At 46.8% G+C, this 18,253-nt stretch overlaps 1 protein-coding gene and 1 non-coding gene across 2 annotated transcripts in view; one reads left to right on the top strand and one right to left on the bottom strand.

Moving 5' to 3' along the window:
• Positions 1–101: 101 nt before the first annotated feature.
• Positions 102–183, bottom strand: trnas-aga (transfer RNA serine (anticodon AGA)). The gene has a single exon. It is a non-coding gene; the product is annotated as a tRNA-Ser (tRNA).
• Positions 184–1,828: 1,645 nt separating this feature from the next.
• The window catches only part of bptf (bromodomain PHD finger transcription factor), a 41,688-nt gene continuing 25,263 nt past the window's right edge, over positions 1,829–18,253 (top strand). Inside the window, exons 1-5 of the mRNA XM_066704248.1 lie at positions 1,829–2,581; positions 7,332–8,154; positions 11,530–11,750; positions 15,566–15,781; positions 16,561–16,770. Coding sequence (XP_066560345.1) covers positions 2,065–2,581; positions 7,332–8,154; positions 11,530–11,750; positions 15,566–15,781; positions 16,561–16,770 — 1,987 coding nt within the window. The 5' untranslated portion in view covers positions 1,829–2,064. The remainder of the gene's footprint in view (positions 2,582–7,331; positions 8,155–11,529; positions 11,751–15,565; positions 15,782–16,560; positions 16,771–18,253) is intronic.

Raw genomic sequence — 18,253 nt, 5'->3', positions numbered from 1 at the left:
TTCAAAAATGGTTTGAGTAATAAAATGAGCGTATGTATCGTTCAATAATTGTGCGTCATTTTAAAAGCCTAATTAAGGGAAACCCAATTAAAAATTAGTGACGTAGTCGGCAGGATTCGAACCTGCGCGGGGAGACCCCAATGGATTTCTAGTCCATCGCCTTAACCACTCGGCCACGACTACCGGCCGGGAAACAAGGCGCTGCGGCCGCCCTGAGCGGCCCGGGGTGACACCAAGCACAAGGATGTTGCCTGCCTCCCAATGTTATAAATGACACACCTTCATGTTTTTAATGAAAACATTGCAATGCATCTAATTCCAAACAACTACAAAAACATTCGTCTGGGTCGCTTTCCTACACAACACCAAGTCACCATTTTGTTTCGGTGTCGTGTTCGCTCCGCAGCTCACAGTTGGGAATCAAAGAGCCGAGCTTGTGCAGGTTGGGGGTTTAATTGAATACATGCACCAACATAAACTAACCCGCCATCCCTTCCAACGCGGCTCTGCTGAAGCGCTGTGTTAATCACGATTGATTTCCCTTTTCCCCCTTTCATTTGTACCGCTTCCTGTGTGCGCCGCTGGGGGGCGCCATGCTGTTACCAAGGAGGACCGATTCATTCACAAATTATCCACAGTTTGCGATGAGGCGAGGAAAGCCTGGGGCTGGGATGTGAGTGAGTGAGTGAGTGTGTACGTGCTGGTGTGTGCTTTGTTTAATGGGAGAAATCGAAAAATGCATGTATTCATAATAATCACAATCAAATAGTAACCCCCCTGTTCAAATAAGGCACAGTTTGTCATATTTGTGAAGAAATGGTGCCACTGAAGTCCCCTGTAGTGAAAACCTCAGACCTCAGACACTACTGGACCTTCATTACAATTGTAGGGATACAAAAGCACTGTTGCCACTGGGAACCTGGACTCTTAATACAACTACCAGGAGAGGCCAGGTGGGTCTGGACTCCGGGATTCCCATTTTGAGGAATATATTTTATTTCTATGTATATTCTTCATTTCAAAGTCCGGGGTGGTGGTCTGAACTCACTGATAAGGAAAGAGGTTGTGTTCATTGTAGGAAACTCCTCAGAACATCTTATCTCCCTTATACACAGACCCACAACATCCCGGATAACTTCAGTCAGGGAAGGAACTCCATCTGACACAACAACAAAGAAACATGAAAATATTCGGAGCAAATGAGATTCCAGTCTAGTTGAAAATTATGCTTTTAAATTCTCCTTTTTGAACCCAGGTCAATATTAAGATGAAACTGTAGTAAAGGAATTATACTTCATATATTTATAAATATATTGAAGATACCTGGGACAACATAAGATAATATTTACTATTTGCTTTGTGTGTGTGTAACTCATCAACTTTACATATTTAAAAATGCATACGGGTAAGTAAAGTAAGGATCTTTAATGACATGACATAACCACCTCCTCATTAATACCTGAAACGGCTCTGATTGTGACGTGCCAGGGAACAGCTGATGATGGGCAGAAATACACAAACACAGCAGAGCTGCCCCCAAAGCATGTCCACGGCAGAGAAACACTTCACTCGGCATGCGTGTTGGGATTGAGCGACCAAATAAACTGTACTGCATGTTATAACGCATTGAAACACATCGGCCGTGGGAAACAGCGTGCACGGTTAAGACCAGGAGCAAGCCTTCAAACACACTAAAAACACGTGTGTCTGGGGCGCACTGTAAACACGCCGGGCAGGCATGACTCTCCGGCCGCCGCGCGCCCGCTCTGCTCGGCCTGCTCTCCGCGAGCCCGGCGTCACGTGCGCGCGCGCTGGGCCTGCTGTCTGTTTTCAGCAGACGGAGAGAGAGGAAGAAAAATGGCGGCTGTAGGCGACCCGGAGCGGGACGCCGGCCCTTCCACTTGAGCTTTCTCTCTCTAACCGAGCCCGGGGCTTGGCGGGACTACTGCGCCGGATTCTGCGGACGTCCAGCTTTCGGGGGATACCCGTTTTCCCGGGTTTGCGCGGCCGCATTGCGGGCGAAAAACTGAAACCGAAAATAATAGATTTTTTCTGCGCTCCATAATGAGGGGGAGACGAGGCAGGCCGCCCAAACAGGCGCTGATGCAGGAGCCCTCTGCGGGGCCGGTCCGCGGGCTGAGACCCCGGCGGGGCTTGGGCGCCAAGGGCAGGGGGGCGGCCGAGGCCGAATTCGCGACGCCCAGGAGGGGGAACCACCACTCGTCGCGGGGCCGGAGGAAAGGGGGCTCCACCGCGGCGTCGGGGGGCCGGGGTAGAGGCAGGGCAGCGAGCGGCGGCGGCGGCGGCAGCGGGGGCCGGGGCCGGGGCCGGAGGAGCACCAGCAAGGTGGTGTACGACGACCATGAGAGCGACGAGGACGAGGACGCGGTGAGCCTGCGCTCCGAGGAGGACGAGTTTGTGGACGAGGAGCCGGTGACGGACGACGAGGAGGAGGAGGAGGCGGCGGCGGCCCTGGACGAGGAGTCCGACTACCTGGAGGAGCTCGGCGAGGATGACGACGACGCGAGCTACTGCACGGAGAGCAGCTTCCGGAGCCACAGCACGCACGGCAGCGCCGCAGGTAAGGAGCGGGCCGGGGGCGGCGAGGGGACGGGCGGGGGCGCAGCGCGGCTCTCCGGGGCGGTGGGAGCCACTTTACGGGCGCAAACTGCCAGGAAGCGGCATTGTTCAAAATGGAGAATGCGCCCGGCTGCAGCAGGCCTCGGCTCATTGAGGCTGTGCATCCCCGCTGCACCGCTACCCGCAGCAGCAGCGCCGCTGTCATCACCGGGCTGCACCAACTCCACAAAGTCCTTTCAGGGGTTTTGCATCCTCTTTCACAGCCCTGAGAACAGACCCAGCTCCTGGGCGGATAGAGTCCCTCTCCGGGGTGCTCTTTTGTGATCGCTGTGCTCGGGCACAGTGCTGTTTCAGTGCCGACTCGCACCGGAGCTCCTGAACACGACCGATCGTCTCCGCGCATACATCTCCTGCCCGTGTCGGTGTATTCACGCACGGTGTGCAACTCCATCACACGGTTGTTCATTTTGTTTTTGTTGAAGATGTGCAAAACAACAACAACCACACAAAAACCCTCCTGTGAGTCGGTGATATTTGCATGGAGGAGATTAATGAATGAAAGTCTAGTACAAGTTGCCATCAGATGGCATTTAAAGTAGTGGTGGATGTCAGTAGCAGAACTGGGTTGTGTTGTTCAGTGATGCTGCTTGGGCGATTGGGGGGCTGGAACCGTGACTGCCTCCCCTCTCCGTGCCGGTGACAGTGCGGGTGAAGGACACCTGGACCCCCGGCGTGATGTTGTGGAAACGTGCGCTGCTTTAGTTCACCTGTTGCGGGACAGCCGGCGCTCGGCGGACACTGTGCGCACTTTTGATTTGTCAGATGGTGCTGAGGATGGGTTTGAGCGCAAACGCGTGTCAATCATCAATGTCAGTTGTCAATTTTAAAAATAAAATTGATAAACATTGTTTTTAATATCAAATAAGTTAATTCTAAAATGAATTGCTTTATCGTTTATTTTAACTTAATCACCATCGCTTAGCTTCACACTAGTTATACCTTGCAAAAATATTGCGGAAAAGTAAGTAATTTTAATCTTGTTAACACCAGTCCTGTATCGTCCAGGTCCTAAAAGCAACTTTTTGCAATATCGAGGGAAATTTTCTAGTGAAGTAAAGACACTTCACTATATCTGTTTTTTGTTGTTGTTGTTGTTGTTTTCCCCAAATTTTCACATTTTATTAAATAGGAATTGAGCTTCTCAGACTGTATGTACTGTAAAGTATGTATGAAACACAATTTAGCCTGTAATCTTCATTTAGGTATGATTATATGCAGTGGCACCCCACACACAAAAAACAACAACTCTGGAACTTAATTGACTATAATATATGATGTAATTTTCCTTACAAAAAGGTCTGTGATTATGTTAAGTGTCCTGAATGTTTTGGACACATCACTGTCTTCTCTGTATGTCGCCTCTCCAGAGAGTGACTAATCCCTTGCACTGGAAAGCAAAATTGTACTTTTAACTCGCAAGGCACTCAAACACGTTAGTGAGCTCGAACGGTTAATGGTGCAGGGTGAGGTACAGAGCCCAATACAACGAGCAGCCTGGTGTTCACACACGAGCTGAGATCATGGAGCAGCACTGAGCACCACACTTATTGGACAAAATAACTCATCTCAGATCTGGAAAAATAATTATCTTTCAGTTTACTGAGCTATAATTTGTTTTTGAACTTTGTCAATTGTGGGAGCAATGCAAGTGGGTTGAACGCAAGGGTGTCTTGAAGAAAATAAAGCCGGGGCGTAAAAAAAAAAAAAGTCTCTAATCCATGGGTTTGCCTGAGACGTGAGTGGTCAAAGGCAGGCCTGGAGCCCAGCTGAGTGTCCCTCTCACTTGCTGCGTGTGCCTCAATCAAAATCACATATAAAGACCAACAGAGGAACCATGCTGTGCTGCGCCAAAAACAAATCAAAAGTACAACGAAAACCATAACTATTATCTCAATGAACACTACAAATTTCTTTCCTCGCAGCCAGATAATAATAATAATAAGCTCATAGTCTGATGGTGTAGGTAAAGTAGTGTTGCATAACTGTTCTTTTCACCAAGGGAATGCGTTGCTAATTAAACTAAATGCATGACTATGTCAATACATTTTAATGCTCTCTCTATCAGTATAAAATAATGCTAAGGTTTTGGGAATTGAATTTCTCTGCATTTCACTTCAAGAATGTGTTTTATTTAGTAGATCAAAGTCTTAAGTGGACCAAAAATTGTGCCCTGAGTCTGGAGCAATATTGTGCCTGGAGTTGGGTGCTGGATATTAATAGCCATGTGTGGTGCTGGGCTGTCACTAATTGCCTTTCATAATGGCATCAATTTCCCTGGCTGTATTGAGCCATGGGGGTAGCTTCCTGCGGTCACAGAGTATGGTACTGCAGTCAGAGGGTGGCTCATCTGGGTGGGCTGGGGACCTGGTGTGTTTGAGCGTGGCGCTCTCCATAGCGACGCACACGTGGGAGGAGGCTGGGCATTCACAGTGAAGGTGCTGCATTGGACCACTGTGGTGATTTTTGTATGTATGTATGTATTTGTTGCTTTGTTCCCCCTTCTCTTCTCGATGATGCTGGTGTTCCCCATTGCTGGTTCTCTGCAAGATTGCTTATAAAGTTTGTCTGAGCCTTTTTTCTGTCAGGGCTCCCTGGGAATGGTGCTCTTCTATTTCTGATTTATTGTTAATTAGTGGTTACATTGCACTGAGCAGCAAAAGTTGTTTTTTGTTGTCGTTGTTTTCATCCCCTGTTGAATTTGGGCTCTGCCCGTCGTTGATCTACTTAATAATTTAAGTTGTGGAGAAACGTTTTTGTTGCCCCTTGGCTTTTTAGAGATGGGCATGCTGAGTATATTTCACACAGGCAGATGCTTACACATTCATTAAGAGGATTAATGGCTTAGTTTCACACAATGTGATGTTTCCAGCTTAATAAGTCCTACCTGTGGCTGCTGTTTATCTAGTCTTGGTCTTGGGGTTGTAGTGTACTGGCCAGGTGTTATTTCTGTTGCCACTTCCCTTAACTGAGCAATCTGTCTGAAAGCCCTTTGTGGATGCTGTAGCAGGAACTGTGAAACTCGTGGGCTTGTGTTTATGGTCACGCAGCAATGTTGCATTAATTTATTTTGTCTGACACCTTAATCCGAGGCCTCCCTGTCAAGTTTCAGACAGGACAGTTGTCTAACATTCAGCTGAGCTACCTTAGCGTGACCCATGTCTGGGGTCTCTTTCTGTGGAGTTCTTAGTTGTTGGTAGAGATCAGTAAATGGGAACACAGGGATGCATCCCCTTCCACCCCCTGGAATGTGTCTTCTGTTTACCTATGAACCAGGCACACAGTGCGACCTGCAGTTAAACGTAAGTTTGGAGAGTTTAAGGTTGTGATGGCGTGAAGATGGGAAGTTGGGGATCTGGCAGGAGTGGGTGACAAGACAACAGGCCTGTGAAGTGGTCAGCTGAGATACAACCTGTGTTCAAAAACAAACATCAGAGTTCGCTGTGGCTCCATTTTTAGTTCTGGATGTTATTTATTTACATTTCCCTTGGTGGTGTTTGTGTTGCTGATTTCCCTTGTTGTCAGTGATTGAATGTTGTATAAATCAGCAGCACCTCTTGTACATTTTGAAGAGGGTGAACAGCGATAATTAATTCATTTTACCTGCAGCAGTGATCAACCTAGGATGGGTCTTATTTAACCTGAATATTTATTTATGTATGTATGCGTCTGCTTTTAATAATTTGTCACAGTCAGGGTCACCTGTTTGGCCTTTTATGGTTGATGATATTTGTCGTATTGCTGGTAGTTCAGCCTCAGGGTTTTCCCAGGATTTCTTCTCCTGGCTCTGTTGCCGACACGGGTCTCTGCTGCTCGGCGGATGCGGTTTCATAAACGTCTGTTTCTGAATGTTAATGTGAAGCAACACCTGGTTTCAGATGCTCTCATAACAAGGACATGAGAACTACAGAGCTGGCTGGAGAAATCAGAGGGACTGAGAGTTTCTTTCACTTGCATTTGTTAGTTCTTATGGTAAATGTGAGCATCTGACTGTGAAACAACACTATTATCCTCATTATTATTAATCACAATAATTAAAGCCGTCTTGCCTAATTAATCTTGATGAGAGGTTTGTGTTTGACGATGTGAGATGTGTCGCGCTCGGCCGCTATGGGACCCCTCGTCTCGGCGCTCGCTCGCTGCAGCTGACAGACCACATGGCGTTGTGCAGCTGGAAGGGATCCACGCAGCAGAGTGCGTCGCACGTTTGGGAGCCACACTTACTTGGCTGATGATAAAACCACTGCTCTCTGGTTTTAAGGTAGCACAGCCCTGAAGATGGAAACAGGCTGGATTTTTTTTTTTTTTTTTTTTTTGAGACAATCAGCTTGAGTATGTGTGTGTGAGTGAGATTCCCCATAGAGAGGTCTTAGTGGGTGTGCCAGAGCTGCTTCCTTTGAAACCGTTTGCCAAGTTCGGTGTGTAAGAGGGGAAAACAAAGTTCACTTTCTCTCTCTCTCCCCCTCATCCAGGCAGTGTTCTTGATCATTTATCTTGAATTACACCAATCTTCGTTTGAGTTTATTTTTACTAAAATATTGAAAACTGAAGTCCATGCACAGTTTAAATCATGGCGGGCTGAAACCAGGTATCCCAATAACCAATAAGCTTCAAGCACCAATAAGGTCACTTTAAACCAATAAACCCAAATGAAACCCTTTTTTTTTTTTTCTCTCTTTTTTAATGTCTTCCAGGAAGGAGGAGGCAGCGTGTGCACCGACCGCGCTCGCCGATCTTCGAGGAGAAGGAGATCCCGGCGCTGGAGCTGCCCAAGTCCTCGGAGGACCTGATGGTGCCCAGCGAGGAGCTGCTGAATGTGTCGGCCATCTACGAGGTACTGAGGAACTTTGGCACGGTGCTGCGGCTGTCGCCCTTCCGCTTCGAGGACTTCTGCGCGGCGCTGGTGGGCCAGGAGCAGTGCACGCTCATGGCGGAGACGCACATCGCGCTGCTCAAGGCTATCCTGCGAGAGGAGGACACATCCAACACCACCTTCGGCCCGGCTGACCTCAAGGACAGCGTCAACTCCACCTTGTACTTCATTGACGGCATGACGTGGCCCGAGGTGGTGCGCGTCTACTGCGAGAGCGACGGCGAGTACCACCACGTGCTGCCCTTCCAGGAGGTGGAGGACTACCCCTACGGGCCGCTGGACAGCAAGATCAAGGTCCTGCAGTTCCTGGTGGACCAGTTCCTCACCACCAACATCGCCCGCGAGGAGCTCATGTCTGAGGGCGTCATTCAGTACGACGACCACTGCCGCGTGTGCCACAAGCTGGGCGACCTGCTGTGCTGCGAGACATGCTCAGCTGTCTACCACCTGGAATGCGTCAAGCCCCCGCTGGAGGAGGTGCCCGAGGACGAGTGGCAGTGCGAGATCTGCGTGGCGCACAAGGTGCCCGGCGTCACGGACTGCGTGGCCGAGAGCCAGAAGAGCCGCCCCTACGTTCGGCAGGAGCCCATCGGCTTCGACCGCCACCGCCGGAAATACTGGTTCCTGAACAGGAGGATCATCGTGTGAGTACTGTGAAGGTTTTTACATGTTTAATGATTGATTTGATTATTGAAAGAGCTACAGGATTATATATATATATATATATTTTTTCTTCTCTTATTGATGGGTATGTTGTAATGGTCATTAAAGAGAGACCTGGGGAAGACGAGGTCCCTGGCTCTGCGCAGAGGGCTGCCCCAGTCCGGCCATTGATGAATGTGTTTATTTAGGAGGACAGCAGCTGTGATGTCGGTGTTAAACAGGCGTGACACCCAGTGCATTGATAGAGCTCCAGCCGTATTCCCATCATTGCTCCCTAGGCAGCTGTTGACAGCGAATAATCACTTCTCATTTTATAACTGAGCCCATCATTGTGTCCGCTGAGCTACAGCTGAGACGCGCTGGGTGAGAGCTGAGCCTTCAGCCACATAGAGCAGGAGTGCTGACTTGTGCACAGCAGTTTCCCTTTGTGGGGAAAATTATATCCTACCTGCCCCCAGCCTGCGTGTCTGGCAGCTCCAGTGCGGTAGTTTTAACTGGAGCAGTGGTCCCCAATCCTGGTCCTGGAAGCCCTGGCTGGTTTTTGTTCCAACCAAGCTCTCAATAACTTTATTGAACTTTGATTGGAGAAACAATCTGCTGACTTGTAATAATAGTTGGTTCTTTAATAAGTTCATTATTCGATTCTATACTTCACTTAAACCCCTACTGTTTAAAATAATTCAGAGGCTCTGAAATTATTTTAATTTGCTCGGCTGGAACAAAAACAAGCAGGTTGGGGTACTCCAGGACCAGGTTTGGGAAGCACTGGTTTGGAGGGAAGTTCTGAAGTGGAGTGTCAGTCCGGGCTTTGCTGGTAAAGGAGAGCAGGGATGTTTTGGCACTCGTTTGTCCGTGCAGGGGAATAAATGACACTACCACCATTTACATTTTCTCTGTTGCGCTTGTAGGTTAATGAACACCTCGGCGTGCAGGAGAGGAAACTCATGGGGTGGATGTGTAATTTTAGTAACGCTAAATGAAAGCAAAACCTCAGACTCATGTGCGCACTGTGTAGAACCAGAGCAGTGATTTTCAAACCGGTCCTGGAGTACCCCCTGCCCTGCTGGTTTTTGTTCCAACCAAAGTCTAATTGCTTAATTGAATCCTTAATTGAATTAACAAAGCAATATACAGTTAAATTAAGTAATTAAGATCTGAGTTGGAACAAAAACCAGCAGGGCAGGGGGTACTCCAGGACCGGTTTGAAAACCACTGCTCCAGAGATAGTGATGTTTCAGAAATTAAAATAATTCAAGACATTGAATGTGTATTCTATTAACATAATTAAAAGCATTATATTCGGTATGCTTGCAGTTTGAAAGGCAATTGTTTATTTTTTGCAGAATGATTTTAACATGCAGCAATGGAATAAAATAAATACAAATAAACAGGATAACCCGAAAGGGTAGGAACGAATAATTCCTCCCAGGAAGAAAAACACTTTTAAAAACAAACGGACCCACAAAAACATTCAAGCATTCAACATGAGGCATCACAAATGAAGAGCGAAACGATGAGTGTTTTACCAGAGGAGTAGGGATAATGGTAATGACCAAATAACGAAGCTGTGTGTGTTTCCTGGCACACAGGAGGAAAACTCTCTCCTGTAGTCGGAGACGCTGTGTTTTGTCAGGCCAGCCCCTGTGCTCTGTGGCTCAGCACTGTCACAACAGTACAGCACAAGAGTCGGGCTGAGAGACACGAGCTTCACAAACCACTGTACGGTGTAAAGTGCCGGGCAAAACACCACTGACCTTCCATGCACCAAGGTGCTCCCGGTGTGGTAATCTCCCCATCATGCCGCTTCAGAGCTTTTTATTATGTTATACAGAATACATATATATATAATGTTATACATATAAAAGAAATGAAAAAATATTTGTTTAAAGGCATTTGATTTAATCATGTTTGTATTTTTCATGATATTTCTTAAATATTAATATTTTGTTTTATATGTGGAAGCAATGTGAATGTCTGATCCATATATTTTTTATGAATATATATTATTTAAGATTAGGACACAGATTCGCGGTTAAGAAGTAAAATCCAATATTATTATTACTACTATTCTTATTATTGCTTTGATCTGCTGATGTCTTTGTCTTTGGTGGCTCACAGTCGACTGGGCAATATGCCAATCTAGACCGTGTAAAGGTTGAATATTAGGCTATAAAACCACAAAATCAAATCGGTTTACACGATGCAGAACAAGTCTGCTTTACAAGCCACACGGTGCAGAGAGATGCAGCTACAAGGTGAATGGGCCTGGATGTCCAGCCAGCCTTCAGCACGGCAGCCATGTTGCCAGTCTGGTCCACAGCAGGTGACCCGTTAGTCAGAGGGTGTCCATTGTCCTTCAAAGCTTCTCCCAAACTGACGGTGCAACCCCACCCTTGCCTCTCGCCCTGCAGGGGACGCTGTAGTCTATAGGTGGAGTCTCCTTTTTGCCAGAGAGCGATCTGTTTAGGTTGAACTTGGAGGGTCTGTCCCGGGGAGACATGATGTTTTGTTGGCTTTGTTTTGGTAATGTGCAAAGAGTTCTGCTAGGGCCCACCTGGAATAAAATGAGAGTTAGAAAGGAAGGTAGCTGATGTTGGTATGTTTTGTTATGCACCTGATTATTAAAAATGCTTCTGCATAACCCCCCCCCCACACACACACACACACACACACACACTTGTAAGGCAGAGACTCTTGAATGTAATTTACTCCCGAAATAATTCCACCTTTATTAAACAGATCCACTGTGATGTCGTAGTCAGTCTGCCCACAATCTGGGGATTTATGTTGGGGAAGTTTGTTCCACCTCATGTTTTTACTGACTTTGCTGCCTTTTAAACTTCACATCTGTCACCCACCGCTGCTTCCAAATACTAAAACCAACTTCGATTGGTCCTACTTGTATCTAATGAGAACCAAGGCAGCCCCTGAGGGTAGCCAGTAAACCTTTCAGCAGCTGCTAGACAGAAAGACAGGAGCAGGAAATACAGGCCTGAGAAACACAGACTGGGTTCGATCATTCAAGTTATTTGTCTTGTGTCATCAGCAGAGATTACGGGGAGATGCACCTGAGGACCTGTATCGTGTCATTCTCTGCACTTCAGAATTAAAACAGTGCTGCTTTCATGTGTTAAATCCCCCCAGTGGTATTTAATAATTTGATGATTTTATATTAAAAGGACTCACTTGGCTCAGTCATCCCTGTAGTGTGTTTATGACACATTGACCTCTTTCTGGAAGGGGCTGCCCCAGGATTGTATTTATTTATTTATGGTTGGATTGGCATGCAAAGTTGGAACTCAGTCCTATTAATTTGTGTTGATGTATTTTTTATTTGTTTCCGCCCCCCCCCCCAGGGAGGAAGATGGCGACCACGAGAACAAGAAGATATGGTACTACAGCACAAAGGTCCAATTAGCTGAACTCATTGACTCTCTTGATAAGGACTACTGGGAGTCGGAACTGTATAAAATTTTGGAGGAGATGAGGGAAGAGATTCACTCTCACATGGACATCACCGAGGATCTCACCAACAAAGCCCGGGGCAGCAACAAGTCTTTCCTGTCTGCTGCCAACGGTAAGAGCCTTTTAGCTTTCCTCTGGTGTACCCCGGCGGGCTGCAGTCCAGTTCAGAATGGAGGTCTTGGCTGGTTGCTTTCCTTTGTCACTGGTTCTTTGTGTTGTTTCTTACCAGGCTGACCTGTCCTCTGTAAGACGAGGCTTAAATCGGAGAGCAGCAGAGTAGCTGCAGGCTTTTGACCTGGCGTAGGATTAAAAAAAATAATTATAATGACAGAGAAGGTTAAAATACCAGGCATTTAGAAATACCGTCTTGTGCTTTGGGTTGGTTCCTCCAGGGAGAGAATTGGAAATGACAAAGACCTTCTGTACTTTCTATTGTATGTCCTCTACTCCCTCCCCCTCTCCCTGGCTGAAAGTATGTTCTTCACCTCCGTAGATAAATGTTGTTGTGACCTGCAGGGGGCGCACGCCCTGGAAAACACTAATTCTGTTTGCGTAGATCGCAGTTAATCGAGTGGAGAGAATTTGACAGGGAAACGCAGTGTGACAGTAGTATGTGCAGCCATTGAGCTCAGCTATTTCTGTGTGATCGTACCTGGGATGTCCTTCCTAAAAAGGAGACATTTGCCAGGCAGTTTTGTTTTGTTGGTGTGTTGTGAATCTCTGAGGCCTTTCTGTCGAGGAAGCAACAACAAGGATATGAAGTAGCAAATTTGGTGAATGGATATGGTCTGCCAGATCTCTCGTTTGTAGTTTTAACTTAGTTGTACCAATTAATTAATCCATTTATGCATTCATTTATTTCTCCTTCCACTTACCCCCTTGTTTTTTTTTTTTTAATTAGGCAGAATGCATTTGTGAAAACAAATACAGCATTCCCCCTGTTGATGCCACATGCCTGTTTGTAGCCGGTCGCTCACTTCGCACCATATTTATATCTGTAATCTAACCTGACATTTGTACCAGAGTGAGGCCTGTTTTTTTGTTTTTACATATATTTTTTTTAATATGCCCCTATACATACACACAAGTTAATTAAGAGTATTTCTGCTGCTTGCATGGGCCAGCATACCAATGAAAATGCTCACATACCGGTGTGTTTGAACAGGTACAGCTGTTGACTGCGGCATTGCCTTCGGAGGAAGTTGCACAGCATTGCCGTGGGTTACTGCCTGTGGGCCTGTGGGGCTTGGTGCTTCAGTACCACCCTAGAGGCTGAGTGTGACCCTCCCGGCCCCCTTGGTGGAGGGTCAGGCCTCTCTGAGGACTAATAATAATTTTAAAATAACCCGTACCAGCTTCTCTGGTGTGTCTATTTTGTTTCCTGCTTAATATTTTCAAAATTAATTGGATTGAAACTGGATTTGAAGAGCTTTTAAAAGCTATACAAATAATCATTTTAAATATAGAGATGTATATCGGTCTAGATGTATAGCTATAGATATAGTCTGCTGTATGTAAAAGGCAGTGTACAAAATGAAGCCTGTTTTGTCGGGCCTCGCACAGAACATCTGAATCCTCCATCGGTCCATGAATTCTTGGCATGCGGTTATGAGAAGTGATGTGTGCCTGGCAGGTGCCCAGTGCTGTCACACTGAGAGGACATATGCACGTTGGGAGAGATTGTCAATCGTGCAGTAACACAGTATAAATTGTCTCCAGAAATGAGTGTCCTAGTGCTACTATGTGGGCATATTTTAAGGAACATTTCCCTGTGTGGTGAGATGCTGATAAGCAACACAAAAACAGAGAGGGATTTTAATGATGCAAGCTGTTCGCAGAAAACATCCCCCACAATGCATAATTCTTGCTCTTTTTGTGTTTGTTTTGTTTTGCTTTGTTTTGGTTGAGAGAAATCTGAAATTATATGGAATACTGCAATGGTATTTTTATTTTTTCAGGTGGCTATTTTTAACCCTCGGTTTATGATTGAAATAATTGTACTATTATGTTTTTGTTTCTACTCTGTTACCCAGAAATGTATTTGTATTCCTCAAGTTTGTGTACCAGGTGTATGGATGAAGCCTTTTCAGTTGACTTATTTTCCCTTGCCTAACCAACACACGTGTATATCCTTTACCAATGCATGTTACATCATTCTGGCAAATCACCTCTCCTACTGATTGCTTTAACGGTAGCGTCCCTGACCGACTGTAGTGGAGCTCCTCCACACAGCACGTGTATAATTACCGGATTAAAAAATGCAACTGTGGCCCCTCGGAAAAGGTCGGCTTTGATACAGATGGAGGAATGAAAGACATATTTTCCTGTTGCCGCCCATTTGCACTGCTGTCCCCTGGGCCCCGGAGCTGCCTGGTCTTCAGCTCCCAGTTGTTACTCTAATCATTTCCCTGAAGGCTGAGCAAATTACTCTCCCAGGGTTTCGTTCCGTTCAAAGATTTAAAAATAAATTCAGTTTCTTTTTTAATTTAAGCAACCGGTATCATTTATTTTTTAACCACCCAATTTTGTGCCGTATTTTTAACAGTTGGGGTTTGGGGCTAAGGGGCGGGAGGCAACAACCCAGAAAACGAACGAATACCTGCAGACCAGTAGTGCGGTGATCGGTTGTGATGTGTGCTGCTTTGTTGGACTCTAGGTTTGCACACTGACTGCAACACTCAGCCTATCAATGATGCTACATTTAGGCAGCAAGATTTATATATTTATAAATGTATATATTATTATTTTGCAGCTTGTTTTTAAAGTACCTCGCCAGCCATTGAAATTGCTGCCACCACAGAACAGCAGCGCAGACCTGTAAGCAAGCCAGAGCTGCCGAGGATTCATCAGGATTCATGAATCGCTCACAAAATTCCCACGAGCTGTTCTGGTTTCCGCCTAATTAAATTAGGGCCTCGCGTTTGACTCGCCTGCCACTGCTGATTAAGACACTATTAATGCAGAATAAATTACACTACCTCGCTGTGTCATATCCTGGTGCGGATTACCAGGTTCAAGTGGCATAGGAGTTAAGCTGCGTGTGTCACCGGGGTTATTGAAGGATCCAGTCTGACATACTCTGGCGCTGAGCATCAGCAGGGAAATGAGATTCAGGGGGACCTGCTGTAACATCACAGAGGAGGCTGAAGAGATGCCTTTTATTTTTTACTGATCTACTGGTCCTCAACATCCCATCATTTTAAATTATTCTGTGATAAGTCTGGCTTAATGATTGCTGTGCATTAGTCTGTACTTACTTATTGGCGGTCTGTTTCTTTTTCTGTGTGTGTTGCACACTAATTCAGCTTGGAGCCCAAAACTGAAGGTGGAAGGTGCCAGGGCATTGAGTTTTGATGACATGTGATATGCGTGAACATGTTAGTGCATGTGTTCCTGTGTGTGAGTGAATGCATGAGTGCGATTGTGTGTGTGTGAGTGCGTGAACAAGTCGGTGAGTGCGTGAACACGGTCAGTGAATGCGTGAGTGCATGAACACGTCGGTGAGTGTGTGAACACGGTCAGTGAGTGCGAGTGAGTGCTTGAGTGTGTGAACACGGTCAGTGAATGCGTTAGTGCGTGAACACAGCGGTGAGTGTGTGAACACGGTCAGTGAATGCGTGAGTGCGAGTGTGTATGTGTGTGCGTGAACACGGTCGGTGAATGCGTGAGTATATATTCATTTTTTCACCTCCAATCTTGATTTCTGTTTGAGTGAATTTGCACAGATCGAGACGACACTGTGAATTTGGCAGTTGCTCTTGCTTTTTGCTGTGAATCGCACAAGTGTGTAAAGCTAAACGCCACCGGAGCGAGCCAGGTGATGTCCCCCCACCCCTGTAGCCCCCCTACTCACACCTGTGCACAGGTGTGGCCCGTGTACCTGTGTGTCTGACCGCGTTCCCCCTGCACTCTCCTCTCTCCCTGTAGAAGAGATCGTGGAGCGGCTGAAGGCCAGACAGGAGGCGGAGCTGGAGGAGGTGAAGAGGAAGGTGGCAGAGGAGGCGGAGAAGGCGCGGAGGGAGGGGGGGACCGATGTCGTCCCTGAAGGGGAGAAGACCGAGACGCTCGACAAGATGCTCGACACCGACGGGGAGCAGAGACTCTCGGAGGAGCAGCCGGCCAAGGAGGACGTGGGAGCTTCTGGTAAGACGGGGCGAAGGATTCTCTTTCAGTAGTGCATTGACACATTGCCCCCTGCTGTCTGTACACAACACTCCCCCAGTGTCTGTGATTTAATCTAATTTCCTCACTTGGTTTTAATTTTATTCCTTGTTTATTCATTTTTACTGTTACCAAACCACATTGTTTTTGTATTTTACTTTGATCAAATTGTATATTTTATTTTTAATCATTTTTAACCAGTGTCGGGGCAGGCATTGAAATGTGCTCATAAGGGGGGGGGTGTACTTAATGTAAATCAAGGGTGTCAGACTGCTGGTTTTTGTTGACTCAGGTGGGCTTATCCAAAACTGTCAGATTTTATTTTTGTAGCTGATATCTTACAATTTGTTGATTCAAAACACTGAACGCACAGAACATTCCAGAGTCTGGAGAGAAGGGTTCAATTCATTCAGTTAATTGTTTAATTAAACCAATTAAGGAGCCAACAGCTGGACTGGAATGAAACCCAGCAGACACTGTGGCCCCTAGGACTGGAGTCTGACACCCCTGATGTAAATGGTACAGAAAGAGACCAGGCTATACAAAAATTACTGTGTTAATTATTATGATGATTATTCCTCCCTTGTCCGGGTCAGTCCAATTGGTACTGTATGTATAGGTCTCTGTTTTCAGTCCTTACTGATCTTGTTGTGCAAAATGAGAGTGAAGGCCGGCCTGGAGAGGAGGAGGAGTCAGCCAAACACAGATCCCCCCCACCTGCCTTTGAAAGCCACGCTCTTGTGTTGTGCTTCCCACTGTAGCGACGCCAGCCCCCCCTGGTGGAGAGAGTGTGAGCTCCGAGCTGCCGAAGCCTGACTCCCCCAGCCCGTGCCACAGCCCCAGCCCCTCGGACCCGCACAGCCCAGCCGATGGCATGACCATGGAGGGGCCCCAGGCCACGCCCTCTCCCGGCGGCGAGGGCCTCGAGGAGGGGGGTCTACCTCCAATAGAGAGCCGGCCAGGGAGCCCAGGTACAGCGCAGTGGCCGCTGAGCGCAGCCTGTGGTAGCTGGCATCTGATGCCTGTCTGTCTGTGTGTCTGCCTGTCTGCCTTTGTATTCATTGTCATAAGCCTTATAATAAATGACACCACAGCTTTGCATGAAGAAAGGTCTGCCTGATCAGGGTTTTTTGTGAGGGGAGCTTCATTCTTCTGCTTACAGCTGCCTTGCTGCACAGTGTGGTTGAATGAGCTATTGCAGGCTCTGTGTGTGTGTGTGTGTGTATGTGACTGAGTGTGACTAACTGACTGAAGCATCTCAGAATTAATTTCTTAATTTCTCAGTTTTTGTTGTCATTCTCCAAATAGCTATAATTGAAATGCACTCCACTATACCTATTTCTGCACACATTTCTGTTGTGCATGTATACGTAGGTGGGATGAACAATAAACAAAGTATTTCTCCTTTGAGCCGTCTTTGCTAGAAAGCTCAGAAATAGAGAGAGTTGGAGCTCAGTGCAGTTTGTTTACATGAGCGGCACATCATGCACTGCATACAGCCATGTTACAACTGCCCCCCCCCCGCGCACGATGGCTCTTCGATCCCCCAGCGTAGTGACACCCCCTGCCTCACAATGACAGTCGCCTAATCGTCCAGAGAGACGGCGGGCAGCCCTGCTGAGCCACAAAACGGAGCTCTTTGTTTTCCCTAATCCTGGCATTGCCCACGGGAACAGGAACTGGGGAATCTCTCCGCACAATCACACGCTTACGATCCTGTCGTTTCGCCTAACAAAATAAGAACAAATGTATCCCTTTAGAAATGTTTGTTTAACGCTTGATTAATTCACTCCTCTCGGCATGCTGTAAAAAGTTAGATTTTCATTGGATGTCTTCATTTGTCTTTTTTTTTCTTGACTATTTGCGCCACCTTTAACTGCCTGTGTAATCCACACACTGCTTTTGGGTGTGATCTGTGGGCCGGGCATTTGGGGTGAGGGGTGGGGGTTGGGGGGTCATTCCAGCATGTGTAATTGCCTGCCTGCCCTGTTTGTTTGCTCTGTTGTTCTGTCCTGTAGCTGGGCATTGTTTCATCCACTCAGCCATTGTTAACTGTGCAGACTGGCACTATGAGCAGCATGTGCCGACCGTGGTTAGCGTCCCTGTAATATTAGAGTTAGGCCTCAGATCTCTCCAAACTTTCCCCCCCTGCCTGTGTGTTAAACCTCACTGCAGTCCCGACCCCCACATGCATCTGAATTCCACTAGACAGACGCACACTGCTATCCACTCAGGGCCCTCGTCACAGTGTCTCCTGTTTTTTTTTTTTTTTTTCTTTTCTTCAGCTAATCTCCTTGTAACCTAATTGGTCCACTGGGCTAATTTTAACTGGATAGTTGTTAATTGCATCCACACAATCAGTTGTTTCACTGGTAGTGGCACCGCGAATCAAAACAATCTGATATGCCATGAACTGTCAAGCCCCGTAAAGACTATTGTGTCGATTAATTGATC

This window comes from Amia ocellicauda, chromosome 5 (genome assembly GCF_036373705.1).
Source record: "Amia ocellicauda isolate fAmiCal2 chromosome 5, fAmiCal2.hap1, whole genome shotgun sequence".
Lineage (NCBI taxonomy): Eukaryota > Metazoa > Chordata > Actinopteri > Amiiformes > Amiidae > Amia > Amia ocellicauda.
Note: the sequence above shows the minus strand (reverse complement) of the source record. Positions and strands in the feature narration are given on the sequence as shown.